This window comes from Vulpes vulpes, chromosome 15, assembly GCF_048418805.1.
Source record: "Vulpes vulpes isolate BD-2025 chromosome 15, VulVul3, whole genome shotgun sequence".
Taxonomy (NCBI): domain Eukaryota; kingdom Metazoa; phylum Chordata; class Mammalia; order Carnivora; family Canidae; genus Vulpes; species Vulpes vulpes.
This window is the reverse complement of record NC_132794.1, coordinates 91396868-91410814: the sequence shown is the minus strand read 5'-3', so window position 1 is coordinate 91410814 and position 13947 is coordinate 91396868. Positions and strand designations below refer to the sequence as shown.

Sequence of the window (13947 nt, the reverse complement as noted above, 5' to 3'; positions counted from 1 at the left end):
GCAGAACAAAAGTCAGTTTTATCCTGCGTGGCCTAAGTGCAAAGAAAAGATCATGAAAAGTTTTATATTTAGATTTTTGAAAGATCACTAGGACTCCTTATGGAAATTGGATTTAACGATTATAATAGTTAGAAAAGTATTATAAATTAAAAGTAATGGAGTGCCCACCTGGCTTTGACGACAGAGCATGTGACTCCTCAGGGTTGTAAGTTTGAGGCCCATGTGGGATGTCGGGATTACTTAAAAATAAAATCTGGAAAAAAAAAAAAAAGGAGGCACACAAACACACCCCCCAACCAATAAAAATAGGTCAACACCCCCAACATATAATAGTCAAACATGCAAATCTCAAAGAGAAAATTCTGAAAGCAGCTCATGATAAGAGGTCTGTAACCTACAAGGACAGGAACGTTAGACTGGCAGCAGACCTATCTGGAGAGATCCACCAGGCCAGAAGGAATGGCATGATATATTCAGGGTACTAAATGAGAAAAATATGCAGCCAAGAATATTGTATCCAGCTAGGCTGTCATTCAAAATAGAAGGATAGATAAAAAAAGGTTCCAGGACAAACAGAAACTAAAAGAATTTGTGATTACTAAACCAGCCCTGCAAGAAATATTAAAAGGGATCTTTTAAGCAAAGAGTGAGCCCCAAAGTAACACAGACCAGAAAGGAACAGAGACAATATAGAGAAACAGTGACTTTATAGGTAATACAATGGCACTAAACTCATACTTTTAATAGTTACTCTTAATGTAAATGGGCTAAATGCCCCAACCAAAAGACATAGGGTATCAGACTGGATAAAAAAGCAAGACCATTGATATGCTGTCTGCAAGAAATCATTTTAGACCCAAAGACACCTCCATATTTAAAGTGAGGAGGTGGAAAACCATTTATCATGCTAATGGACATCAAAAGAAAGCTGGGGTGGCAATTCTTATCAGACAAATTAGATTTTAAACCAGAGACTGTAATAAGAGATGAGGAAGGACATTATATTATAATTAAAGCTGTTTCAAAAAACAGAAATGGAAGGAAAACTTCCAAACTCTTTCTGGGGCCAGCATTACCTTGATCCCAAAACCAAAGACCCAAAAAGGAGAATTACAGACCAATATCCCTGATGAACATGGATGCAAAAATCCTATACTAGCCAATAGGATCTAACAGTACATGAAAAGGATTACTCAAAAAAAAGAAAAAAAAGGATTACTCACCACAACCAACAACTAAGTGGGATTTATTCCTGGGCTGCAAGGATGGTTCAATATCCTCAAATCAATCAACGTGATACACTACATTAATAAAAGGACAAGAACCATAGGATCATCTCAATAGATATTTGAAAAGCAGCTGACAAAGTATAGCATCCTTTCCTGATTAAAACTCTTCACAGTGTAGGGATAGAGGGAACATACCCATATCATAAAAGCCATATATGAAAAGCCCACAGCAAACATCATTCTCAATAGAGAAAAATAGAGGGCAGCCCCAGTGGCGCAGCAGTTAAGCGCCGCCTGCAGCCCAGGGTGTGATCCTGGAGACCCGGGATGGAGTCCCACGTCAGGCTCTCTGCGTGGAGCTTGCTACTCCCTCTGCCTGTGTGTGTCTGTGCCTCTCTCTCTCTGTGTGTCTCTATGAATAAATAAATACAAATCTTAAAAAAAAAAAAAAAAGAGAAAAACAGAGCTTTTCCCCTAAGATCAGGAACACAGCAGGGATATCCACTGTTCTTCAACATAGTACTAAAAGTCCTAGCATCAGCAATAAGACAACAAAAAAGAAATAAAAGGCATCCAAATTGGCAAAGAAGTCAACTCTCACTCTTCACAGATAACATGATACTCTATGTGGAAAACCCAAAAGACTTCACCCTAAAATTGCTGGAACTCAGCAAAGTGGCAGGATATAAAATGAACGCACAGAAATCAGTTGTATTTCTATACAATAACAATGAGACAGAAGAGAAATTAAAGAGTCGATCCCATTTACAATTGCACCAAAAACCGTAAGATACTTAGGAATAACCCTAACCAAAGAGGCAAAGGATCTGTACTCAGAATACTACAAAACATTCATGAAAGAAATTAAAGACGACACAAAGAAATGGAAAAATGTTCCATGCTCATGGGTTGGAAGAACAAATACTGTTAAAATGTCTATGCTACCCAGAGCAATTCAATGCAATCCCTACCAAAATGCCACCAACTTTTTTTCACAGAGCTGGAACAAACCATCCTAAAATCTGTATGGAACCAAAAAAGACTCCAAATAGCCAAAGGAATGTTGAAAAAGAAAATCAAACCTGGTGGCATCACAATTCTGGACTTCAAGCTCTATTACAAAGCTATAATCATCAAGACCGTATGGTACTGGCACAAAAAACAGAAAAGAAAACCCAGAAATGGGCCCTCAACTCTATGGTCAACTAATCTTCAACAAAGCAATAAAGAATATTTAATAGAGAAAAGACAGTCTAGTCTTTTCAACAAATGTTGAAATAATTGGACAGCCACATGCAGAAGAACAAAACCAACCATTTCCTTACACCATAAACAAAAATAGACTCAAAATGGATGAAGACCTAAATGTGAGACAAGAATCCATCGAAATCCTAGGGAACATAGCAACTTCTGTGACCTTGGCTACAGCAACTTCTTGTTAGACATGTCTCCAAAGGCAAGGGAAACAAGGTAAAAATGAACTATCTTGATTTCACCAAGATAAAAATCTTTTGCACAGCAAAGGAAACAGTCAACAAAGCCAAAAGACAACTGAAAGAATGGGAGAAGATATTTGCAAATGTCTTATCAGATAAAGAGCTACTATCCAAAATCTATAAAGAACTTACCAAACTCAACACCCAAAGAACAAATAACCAAGAAATGGGCAGAAGACTTGAACAGATATTTTTCCACAGGAGATATACAAATAGCCAAAAGACACATAAAAAAAAAACGCTCAACATCACTTGGCATCAGGGAAATACAGATCAAAACCACAATGAGATACCACCTCACTCCAGTCAGAATGGCCAAAATTAACAAGTCAGGAAATGACAGATGTTGGCGAGGATGCATGGAAAGGGAAACCCTCTTACACTGCTGGTGGGAATGCAAGCTGGTGTAGCCTAGCCATTCTGGAAAACAGTATGAAAGTTCTCCAAAACTTGAAAATAGAGCTACCCGATGGCCCGGCAATTGCACTACTGGGTATTTACTCCAAAGATACAAATTAGTCATCTAAAAGGGAACCTGCACCCCAATGTTTATAGGAGCAATGTCCACAATAACAAAACTATGGAAAGAGCCCAATGTCCACTGACAGATGAATGGCTGAAGAAGTGACGTATGTATACAATGGAATACCACTCAACCATCAAAAAAACGAAATCTTGCCATTTGCAACAACGTGGATGGAACTAGATAGGGGGTATGATGCTGAGGGTAATAAGTCAATCAGACAATTATCATAGGATATCAATCATGTGGAATTTAAGAAAGATAACAGAGGATCATGCAGGAAGAGAGGAAAATATAAAACAAGATGACATCAGAGAGGGAGACAAACCACAAGAGACTCTTAATCATGGAAACAAACTGAGGGTTGCTGGAGGGGAGGGGGGAGAGGGATGGAGTATCAGGTGAAACACATTAAGGAGGGCATGTGATATAATGAGCACTGGATATTATATAAGACTGACGAATCACTGACCACTATCTCCGAAACTAATAATACATTATGTTAATTAATGGAATTTAAAGAAAAATTGAAAAAAAGAAAAACAATAATTTATAGTAAGTTGATGGTAGTAAATGCAGAGAGAAGTGGAAGATTTTGAGATCTATTTTGGAAATAAAACAAAAATGTAATGAGGGACTGGATATTAGAGAAAGGAAAAAAGAGAGAGAAAAAGGAAAAATGAGGAGAGAAGGGTGATCCCTTGGGGCTTTAGAAACTGGATAAATGGTGATAAATGGACAAACAAAAAAACTCAAGATTTCTATTTTTGATATATTAAATTTGAAATGACTATGCAACATTCAAGTGGATAGTAAGTTAAATATATAAATCTAGGGGTCAGAATAAAAGGATGAGTTGGTATCACTGGTATATTAGGAGTTACCAGCACAGATGGTATAGTAGCCCCCGCCACTTACCATGGTGAAAACATTCCAAAAAAAAAAAAACCATTCCAAAACCTTCAGTGCATGTCTGAAACCCTATCTATACTATGCTTTCTCCTATACATATATACCTTTGATTAAGTTTAGTTCATAAATTAGGCATAGTAAGATATTAACAACAAATAACTAGTAATAAAATAGAACAATTATAACAATACACTATAACAGGTATGTTAATGTTTTCTCTTTCAAAACATCTTCTTGTACTGTACTCACCCTTCTTGTGATACTGTAAGAGGACAAAATGCATATGTGATAAGATGAAGTGAGGTGAATTATGTAGGCATTTTGAGGTAGTGCTGGGCTACTACTGATCTTCTGACAACATATCAGAAGGAAGAATTGACCACAGGTAACTGAAACTGTGGAAAACCAAGGAAACAGATGAAATCACCCAGGAAGAAACTATGAGAAGAAATGGGAGAGGCCCCAGAAACTAAGAACTAAGAAACGCTAGCATATAGATTTATCTAAGGGTCAAATGCTTATTGAATGGTCTAACTCAACAAGCAAAATGTTCTTTCATTAAATCCCATTGCTATTAACATAAAAAAAAAAAAGGCATTTCCCTGGCCAATGTTTATCAAAATTTAGTATTTAACTAATTTTAGGTGTCTCTAGTTGAGTCCTAGAAAAATTACTTTAAAAACCTTGCAAAAGGGGATCCCTAGTTGGCTCAGCGATTTGGTGTCTTCCTTCAGCCCAGGGCGTGATCCTGGAGTCCTGGGATCAAGTCCCACATTGGGCTCCTTGCATGGAGCCTGCCTCTGCCCTCCCCCCCCCCCCCCCCCCCCCGTCTCTCTCTCTCTGTGTGTCTCTCATGAATAAATGAATAAAATCTTTTTAAAAAAATAAAATAAAAACCTGGCAAAATAATAAGACATGAGAAAAAATGGTAGCCTCTGGGGAGGGAAACTGAATGATAAGAAATGGGTAAGAGGGATCCCTGAGTGGCGCAGCGGTTTGGCGCCTGCCTTTGGCCCGGGGTGTGATCCTGGAGACCCGGGATCGAATCCCACGTCGGGCTCCCGGTGCATGGAGCCTGCTTCTCCCTCTGCCTGTGTCTCTGTCTCTCTCTCTCTCTCTGTGACTATCATAAATAAATTTAAAAAAAAAATTTTTTTTTTAATTATAAAAAAAAAAGAAATGGGTAAGAAAGGGACGCCTGGGGATGCCTGCGTGGTTGAGAGTCTGCCTTTAGCTCAGGGCGTGATCCCGTGGTCCTGGGATCAAGTCCCACACTGGGTTCCCTGCATGGAGCCTGCTTCTCCCTCTGCCTGTGTCTCTGCCTCTCTCTGTCTCTCATGAATAAACAAAATGCTTTAAAAAAAAAATGCAGATTCTTGAGACCTACCAAATTAAGTGGAGGGAGAGGAGCTGCCTATGTCTCTGCCTCTCTCTTTGTCTCTCATGAATAAATAAATAAAATCTTTAAAAAAAATGGGTAAGAAAGTTTTTTGATATATATCCTTTTCTACTTTTTAAATTCTGTATTGTATTGCATGTTTCACACATCCAAAAATAAATACTTTTAAAATAACTTGATATTTTGGCTTCTATCAATAATTAAATCAAACATCAGTGGGTTTATTACTGTTTGCCTTTATGTTGTTGTTGTTGAACTTGACATGTTATCTGTAAAATATTTATGAAGGTATAAAAAGCCATGAATAACCAACTCCTGAAGAAACACAAGGTATGAGAACTTAGCTACCATATATCACAGCTTATTATAAAGCTACATGAATAAGGCTGTATGATTCTGACACTGGGATAAATACATAAGAGAACAAAATAATGAGTCCAAAAACAAATCAATACATGTAAGAACATAAATTATGATGGAGGGAGCACAGCAGATCACTCTTCTATTGGAAGAATATGTAGATAACATATTCTTCCAAAAGATGGTGCTGGGGGGCATTGGAAATCCATATGGATAAAAATGAAATGGAACCCCTTCCTCACATCAAACACAAAAATCAATTCTAGAGAGACTAAAGTTCTAAATATAAAAGATAAAACTATAAAGCTTCTAGTAGAAAATATGAGATTCTGCTCATGACTGTAGAAAAGGTTCTCTTAAGTCCAAGAAGTACTGACACACACACTTCATCTATCAATCATAATCCCTTCAGTGGAGGAAACAACAAATAAGTCAAAAGAGCACCAACTAGGTTTGGATAAGGAAAATGAGGGCTCTAATACCGGCTGTCATCAACTGTTAAATTGGGGCAAGGCACATGACCTCTTTGGGTCTCTGTTTGCTAGTTTTTAATAGGAAGGAGTCATACTTTATGATCCAAAGTTTTTACCCAAACTAATCTAAAATGATAATGAGCTAGTTTCTTGAATGAGCTAACCAAGTGGGCAGCATTCCCAATGCTGATAACTTAAGGGAATGAAGAAAAAGAGAAAATGATGTTTCCCAGTCCTCCCAGGACTGTACAGTATAAATAACTGAACATGGTGACAAGTGTTTACAGCTGACCTTGACAGAAAAGTGTTTTCCAAATACTCTTAGATATAAAGTGCGCTCATTGGGGTAAACTGTCCTTGCTGGGCATTTGCTTGGTCATACTATTTCTTTTTTTATATATATACTATTTATTTAATAAAAGTAATAAAAATGGAAAGATCTTGGAAATATCAGTAAGGCTAGCAATCAAAGGCTTTAAGTGTATCTCTCCATATAACCCTGACAAGTAAAATTCCATCATCATAGACAGGGATAAATTACGGCTGCTTGCCTGAGTGGCTAAAGGAATGAGAAAATTAAGAACAGGACATCCTGTGGGATTTTTTATAATCACTAGCCAAGTCATTTTGGTGCCATTTTTCCTAACACTACCAAATAACATATTCAACATTTCATTGGCTTCTCAAAATGACATTTTATGATAAACCTCAGATCTGATAGTCATACTCTTATTAAAATAGTCAGAACTAGTTATATTGAAATAATTACCAACCACAGAAGATTTTTCATTAAAATATATTATATAATAACATTAAAATAAGGCTCGATCAGGGTCTCAATAGAGGATCCAGGAATAGGATTCATTGATCCCTGAACCTCATAAAATTGTGTGTGTGTGGGATCCCTGGGTGGTGCAGCGGTTTGGTGCCTGCCTTTGGCCCAGGGCACGATCCTGGAGACCCGGGATCGAATCCCACATCGGGCTCCCGGTGCATGGAGCCTGCATCTCCCTCTGCCTATGTCTCTGCCTCTCTCTCTCTCTCTGTGTGTGTGACTATCATAAATAAATAAAAATTTTAAAAAATTATGTGTGTGTTTGTACACAATATGTAGGGAGAGTATCTCATGACACACAAAAGATTTTTAGTGAGGTCCATGATTAAAAAAGATTATGAAATCTTTAATTAGATGATACCTACAGACTCTTAAAGCCTATGACCCCACACAGATTTTATATTTTAGTTAAGGCAAATAATTGACCCACTTATGAAGGAAATAGAAACTTACCTCTGATTCATCACTCTTTCTCAATCCAAGTACAACAAAAGTCAGTCTCACTTTAAAACAAATAAAGGGATCCCTGGGTGGCGCAGCGGTTTGGCGCCTGCCTTTGGCCCAGGGCGCGATCCTGGAGACGGGATCGAATCCCACGTCAGGCTCCTGGTGCATGGAGCCTGCTTCTCCCTCTGCCTGTGTCTCTGCCTCTCTCTCTCTCTCTCTCTCTCTCTCTCTCTCTCCCTGTGACTATCATAAATAAATAAAAATAAAAAATAAATAAAAATAAAACAAATAAAAATAGGGACACCTGGATGTCTCAGTGGTTGAGCATCAGCCTTTGGCTCAGGGCATGATCCTGGGGTCCAGGATCCAGTCCTGGGTCGGGCTCCTTGTGCGGAGCCTGCTTCTCCCTCTGCCTATGTCTCTGCCTCTCTCTCTCTCTCTCTCTCTCTCTCTCTCTGTCTCTCATAAATGAATAAATAAAATATTTTTTAAAAATAAAAATAAGAATAAAATTAAATAAATAAAAATAAAAACGAAATTAGGGATGCCTGGGTGGCTCAGCAGTTGAGCATCGGCCTTCTGTCCAGGGATCAAGTCCCACACTGGGCTCCCTGAGAGAAGCCTGCTTCTTCTAGGTCTCTGCCTCTCTCTCTCTCTTATGAATAAATAAATAAAATATTTTTTAAAAATAGATAAATACTAAATTAAAATTTTAAAGATAAAAAATTTTTAAATGGGGGGCACCTGGCTGGCTCAGCGGGTAGAGCATTATGACTCTTAATCTCATGATTGTGAGTTCAAGCCCAACATTTGGTGTGGAGCCTACTCAAAAAACAAACAAAATAAATAAAAATTAAAAATTTAAAACTTCATGGCTTCAATTAAACAATCAAAAATTGAGTTCAGGGATGCCTGGTGGCTCAGCGGTTGAGTGCCTGCCTTCAGCTCAGGGCGTGATCCCGGGATTCCAGGATCCAGTCCTACATCTGGCTCTTTGCAGGGAGCCTGCATCTGCATCTCCCTTTGCCTATGTCTCTGCCTCTCTCCCTGTGTCTCTCATGAATAAATAAAATCTTAAAAAAAAAATTGAGTGCAATAATGTACTATCTCAAAATCTTCAGTTTATCTCCTTACTTTTAAGCCTTTCTATACACTCAAATTTTAACTACAATATATTCCATTTCTCAGTAAGAAAGATAATCTATTCTTTGGTCTTTTTCACCAAGCATCACTCTTCCTAGGTCCTGACTAGATCTTCACATTAAGTGAATCCAAGATCTCACTCTTTCCTACTGCTTTACATAATTAATTGGGACTGTTCAAATTCATCAATCCTGGAGCCTTTGAAAAAAAGCTATTAGTTCAATCCTAGACCAGCCAAAATATGGTGACTGATTCCCACTCACTTCATAAATACATACTTAAACACACACACACACACACACACAAAACTTACTAATGAGAACTATAATTTACCACCAACTACTCATAAGAAATTATAGCTCTGCTGACTGGCAAGTAATTTGCAAAAGCAGATCAGTTTAGCTGCATAAAATAAATATCCACCTGCACATACTAGCACTAATCAGGGCGTGAAATTAAACTTTTTATTCAGAAGGAAATAACTGCTTCAAAGCTGGGATTTAGTCTGGAAAGCAAATATTAAGGTCATCCTTTTCTCTCTGACGTTTAAAAGTATTTCTAATGGAAGCAAGGGAAGAGAGCTGACTGGCCAAATTCCGCAAAAGTGAAAATATCTCTATGACATAACAAACATTCCACTTACTTTACTAATTACACAGACTTAACAGACCAAATTGCTGAAATGTATGCAGAGATCACTTAAGATATGAAAGCCCAAACAGACCACTAGTCATCTAATTACATCAAAACTAAGGGATCAGTGTTTCATTAAGTAAAATAAAGAAAATTCAACAACCATAAATGTCACAATAAGCTTTTAAATAGCCTATAGCCTTTTTTATTACAATACAGTCAATACAGGATTAGCCAGGCTAATGAGATCCTATTCAGTAATAGTAGCCAATTATAGCCAATAGAAGCCAATTCCCACAATTTTTCCAACATTTATCAAAATTAACTAATACTTGGGATGCCTGGGTGGCTCAACGGCTGGGGCCTGCCTTCGGCCCAGGGTGTGATCCTGGAGTCCCAAGATCGAGTCCCACATTGGGTTCCCAGCATGAAGCCTACTTCTTTCTCTGTGTCTCTGCCTCTCTCTGTATGTGTCTCTCATGAATAAATAAATAAAATATTTTTAAAAAATTAATACAAACTTCCTCCTGAAGCCAATATTACCTGATATGTAACTAAGTAGAATTTAAATAGAAACTTGAAACAAAAAAATTAACTAATGCAAACTTCAACTTATTCCACTATTCTATATCCACACTACTCTCATGTCTACCAGAGAAACCTAACAACTGTAAAAGAGCCCAAATTATTATGAGCAAAATGCTGACTTGATTGGCCTATAAAAGCCACCATAGCGCTCAACCTGTGGTCCCACAACCGGTAGCAGCATCTGGAAACTAGAAATGCAAATTTTCAGGCCCCACCCCAGGTCTACTGAATGGAAAATACAAAGGCTTCAGGAAATCCTGATGCAGTTTGTACTACCACAAGCCTTTAAAAACTGAACCTAATTCTTCACGCAGCTTTAGACTTTTCTACTAAAGATAAAAATTATAAAACATATAACTTGCAAATTAGAATATAAAATGTACATTTAATTAGTCTAAGTTCAAAAACAAAAACAAAACAAAACAAAAATAAATAAATAAATAAAAGTGATGAAGTCTACACAGTATCTTCCCCAAATATAAAACAGTCACCATGGGGCAGCCCAGGTGGCTCAGCAGTTTAGCGCGGCCTTCTGCCCAGGGCCTGATCCTGGAGACCCAGGACCAAGTCCCACGTCAGGCTCTCTGCATGGAGCCTGCTTCTCCCTCTGCCTGTGTCTTTGCCCCTCTCTCTCTCTCTCTCTCTCTGTGTGTGTGTGTCTCTCATGAATAAATAAATAAAAACTTAAAAAAAAAAAGTCTCACCGTTTCAGTCATGCAGAAAGAAAAAATGATTTGGAATGGCATAAGGATAAATGGGCTAATTTTACAACTACCACAGAAGAATCATCATCAATGGATGTTAAAACTATAGGGATAAACAGTGCTAGGAAGTAGGATATTTACAGTTTCCAAATTTCACTCCACTAGGCACTTATTAATTACAAATACACCTTAATAAAATGATCAAACTTAGTATCACCAATAAAGGAACAAATTGACATGATGTACCTTCTCATGGAATGCACTGAGAAAGAAATCACAACATGGGGATCCCTGGGTGGTACAGCGGTTTGGCGCCTGCCTTTGGCCCAGGGCGCGATCCTGGAGACCCGGGATCGAATCCCACGTCGGGCTCCCGGTGCATGGAGCCTGCTTCTCCCTCTGCCTATATCTCTGCCTCTCTCTCTCTCTCTCTCTCTCTCTCTCTCTGTGACTATCATAAATAAATAAAAATTAAAAAAAAAAAGAAATCACAACATGTATTCCTGCCAAATTTTTTTAACCTGCATCTAATAATGATGAAGAAATAATTAGACAAATTCAAAAGAGACATTCTGTAAAAACTAGCCTGCACTCTTCAAATGTCAATTTCATGAAAAAGAAAATAAAAGACTAGGGAACTGTTATAAATTAAGAGAGACTAAAGAGACATAACTATATATAATGTCATTGTATCCCACAACACACACACAAAATGGAGTTTAGAAGAAGAAGCTATAAAGGAAATCACTGGACAATTAGGGAAATATGAATATGAACTGTATATTGAATAGTAAAATTTTATCGCTATTAAATTTCCTGAGTGAAATCTTACACTGTGGTTATGAAAGACGATGCTCTTATTCTTAGGAAATATATGTTGAAAGTGAAATAAAGATGTCTACAATGCTCAAATGATGTAAAAATACAAGTACAGTTATACAGAGAAAGAAAACCCAAGGTGGCAAGATGTAAACAACTGGTCAATCCAGGTGAGGAGTATATCATTATGTTTTTCTCGCTATTTTTCTATAGATTTGAAAAAAGATTGATACCATCCTTACCCTCTTCAAAACCATATTCCTCCAACTGCATGATCTTGAGTAAATAACCTCTTTGTGCCTCACTTTCCACATTTATAAATCAGGGATAATAATAATATATACCTAATAAGATGAGAGGATCAAATGAGTTAATATATGTCAAATGCCTAGGAAACTAGCATGGTACATATTGAGCCTTAAGTGTCTGCTATCAATATTACTGCTGTTAAAACTACTATTACAATCACCACCCAAGGTCATAAAGAATCATAGCTTGGATGTTCACAGTCCTATAGAATTTCTAAAATATTTTCACTACAATAGTTTAAGTTAGTCTCCATAACAGCTCTTTGAAGTAGGAAGAGCATTATTATCTCTGTTTTCCAGATGAAGAAAATGAGACTTAGAGAAGTTAAGCAACTTGCCCAATGTTATATGACTTCTACAAAGCAGTGTGAGATGGGAACCAGGTCTTGTTTTCACTGTAGCACAACATAAAATTTACATTCTAACCTAAACTGCTTACAAGTATTTCAAGGAAAACACACCAAGAAGACAGGTAGAACTCCTGTACTGTTATAGAAAAAAGTAATCACTAGCCCATTCAGTAAAACAGATGTCACTTTGCAGAGCTTTGATATTTTTCTTAAATACCCTTGAAAACAAGGATCGAAAAATATGAACTCTTATAAAAAGGGATTTATTGTATTTTTATAGCTTATTACATACCTTGTAACAATCATTTTGTTAAATGTGAATGTCAGTTTTATTTTCGGTCCCTTTTTCCCTGGCTATTTACAAGCTTTGTAAGAACTGTTCCTTAATTAAGTCTAAACATAGTTTTATATAAATGGATTCCTGGAAATAAAACGTTCAGACTTAAGAAATGATTGTTACAGAGACTGTAACAGGCCGTAAAAAAAGAATGCCACTTTAAACAAAGATTTCTCATTTTAATTAAAAAGATAATCATCAGAACATTCCTACACTTAACAGAACCATTTAAAGAAGCTTCTTTGAAAAAAAAAAAAAAAGTAGCATCTTATGCAGCTTTCCATGTATAATTTATAATATATTTAAATCAAAGTCTCAGTTGATCCTCTACATATGAATTCTTATATACTGTGCCTACGCTTTAAGGACACATTGCAAGAGAAATAGGCCCAAATGAAGTTAACATCATTTCTAATTCTTTTTAACATGAACACTTTCAAAGATTATATTTTTCCATAAATATTGGTAAAACACATTTAAGAATACTTAAGAAACATTTAACATGACCACCTATGAACAGAACAAGGATCATATAATTTACTGATGCAGTATGCATCAGCTAAAAGTGTTGAGTAAAGGGATATTCAGAACATTATCATATAATCAAAGATGACACATAACTACATAAAGAGTTTCTATTCTCAAACTCTGATAAAAACTGAAGCATCATTCTCATTTCCAAAATGCCAAAGCTGGATATCACTGGAGGGTGTGAAAAACCTTTACAAGTATGATTTGATAACCAGGATTCTTTTCAACTAATTCACTTGGATAACTTTTAAACTGTGCATTCTTGGGACACCTGGGTGGCTCAGTTGGTTGGGCATCTGACTGATTTCAGCTCAGGTCGTATCAGGGTCCTGGGATCGAGCCCCATGTGGGGCTCTGTGCTCAGCAGGGAATCATCTTGAGATTCACTCTCTCCCTCTGCTCCTCCCCCAGCTCTCTCTCTCTTAAATAAATAAATAATGGTGCTGGGGTGGCTCAGTCAGTTAAGAGTCCAACTCTTGATTTCAGCTCAGGTCATAATCTCAGGGTTCTAAGATTGAGCCCCTGGCAGACTCCCCACTGGGCATGGAGCCTGCTTAAGATTCTCCCTCTTTCTTTGCCCCTCCCCATCTCATGCAAGTGCATACTCTCTTTCAAAAATAAATAAATAAATAAAACAAAATAAATCTTTTTAAAAATTGTCCATTCTTAACTCAAATCTCATACAAAATTTGTATATGTAGGCAAGAGTCCAAGAGAGAATGAAGTAGATCTTATAAGCTGTCATTATAATTAACTGCAATTTGAAAAACAGATGCATCAATGTTGTTCTACTTTAAGTCACCTTTTCTAAATTACACTGGAGCCATTACTTGACAATCTATTTCTGCAGCAATATATTA

At 37.1% G+C, this 13947-nt stretch overlaps 1 protein-coding gene across 11 annotated transcripts in view; it reads right to left on the bottom strand.

Moving 5' to 3' along the window:
- BTRC (beta-transducin repeat containing E3 ubiquitin protein ligase) overlaps positions 1-13947 on the bottom strand; it is a 184773-nt gene that overhangs the window by 151598 nt on the left and 19228 nt on the right. For 2 of the 11 annotated variants that reach the window (XM_072739820.1, XM_072739822.1), the window contains exons 1-2: positions 1224-1301; positions 169-253 (exon numbers count right to left, since the gene is read on the bottom strand). The exons of 8 other annotated variants lie outside the window; for them this stretch is intronic. In XM_072739820.1, the coding sequence (XP_072595921.1) occupies positions 169-222 (54 nt within the window). In that variant the 5' untranslated portion in view covers positions 223-253; positions 1224-1301. Of the gene's footprint in view, positions 1-168; positions 254-1223; positions 1302-13947 lie in introns of those variants that run through there. One more of the 11 variants, XM_072739821.1, reaches the window with a different exon arrangement.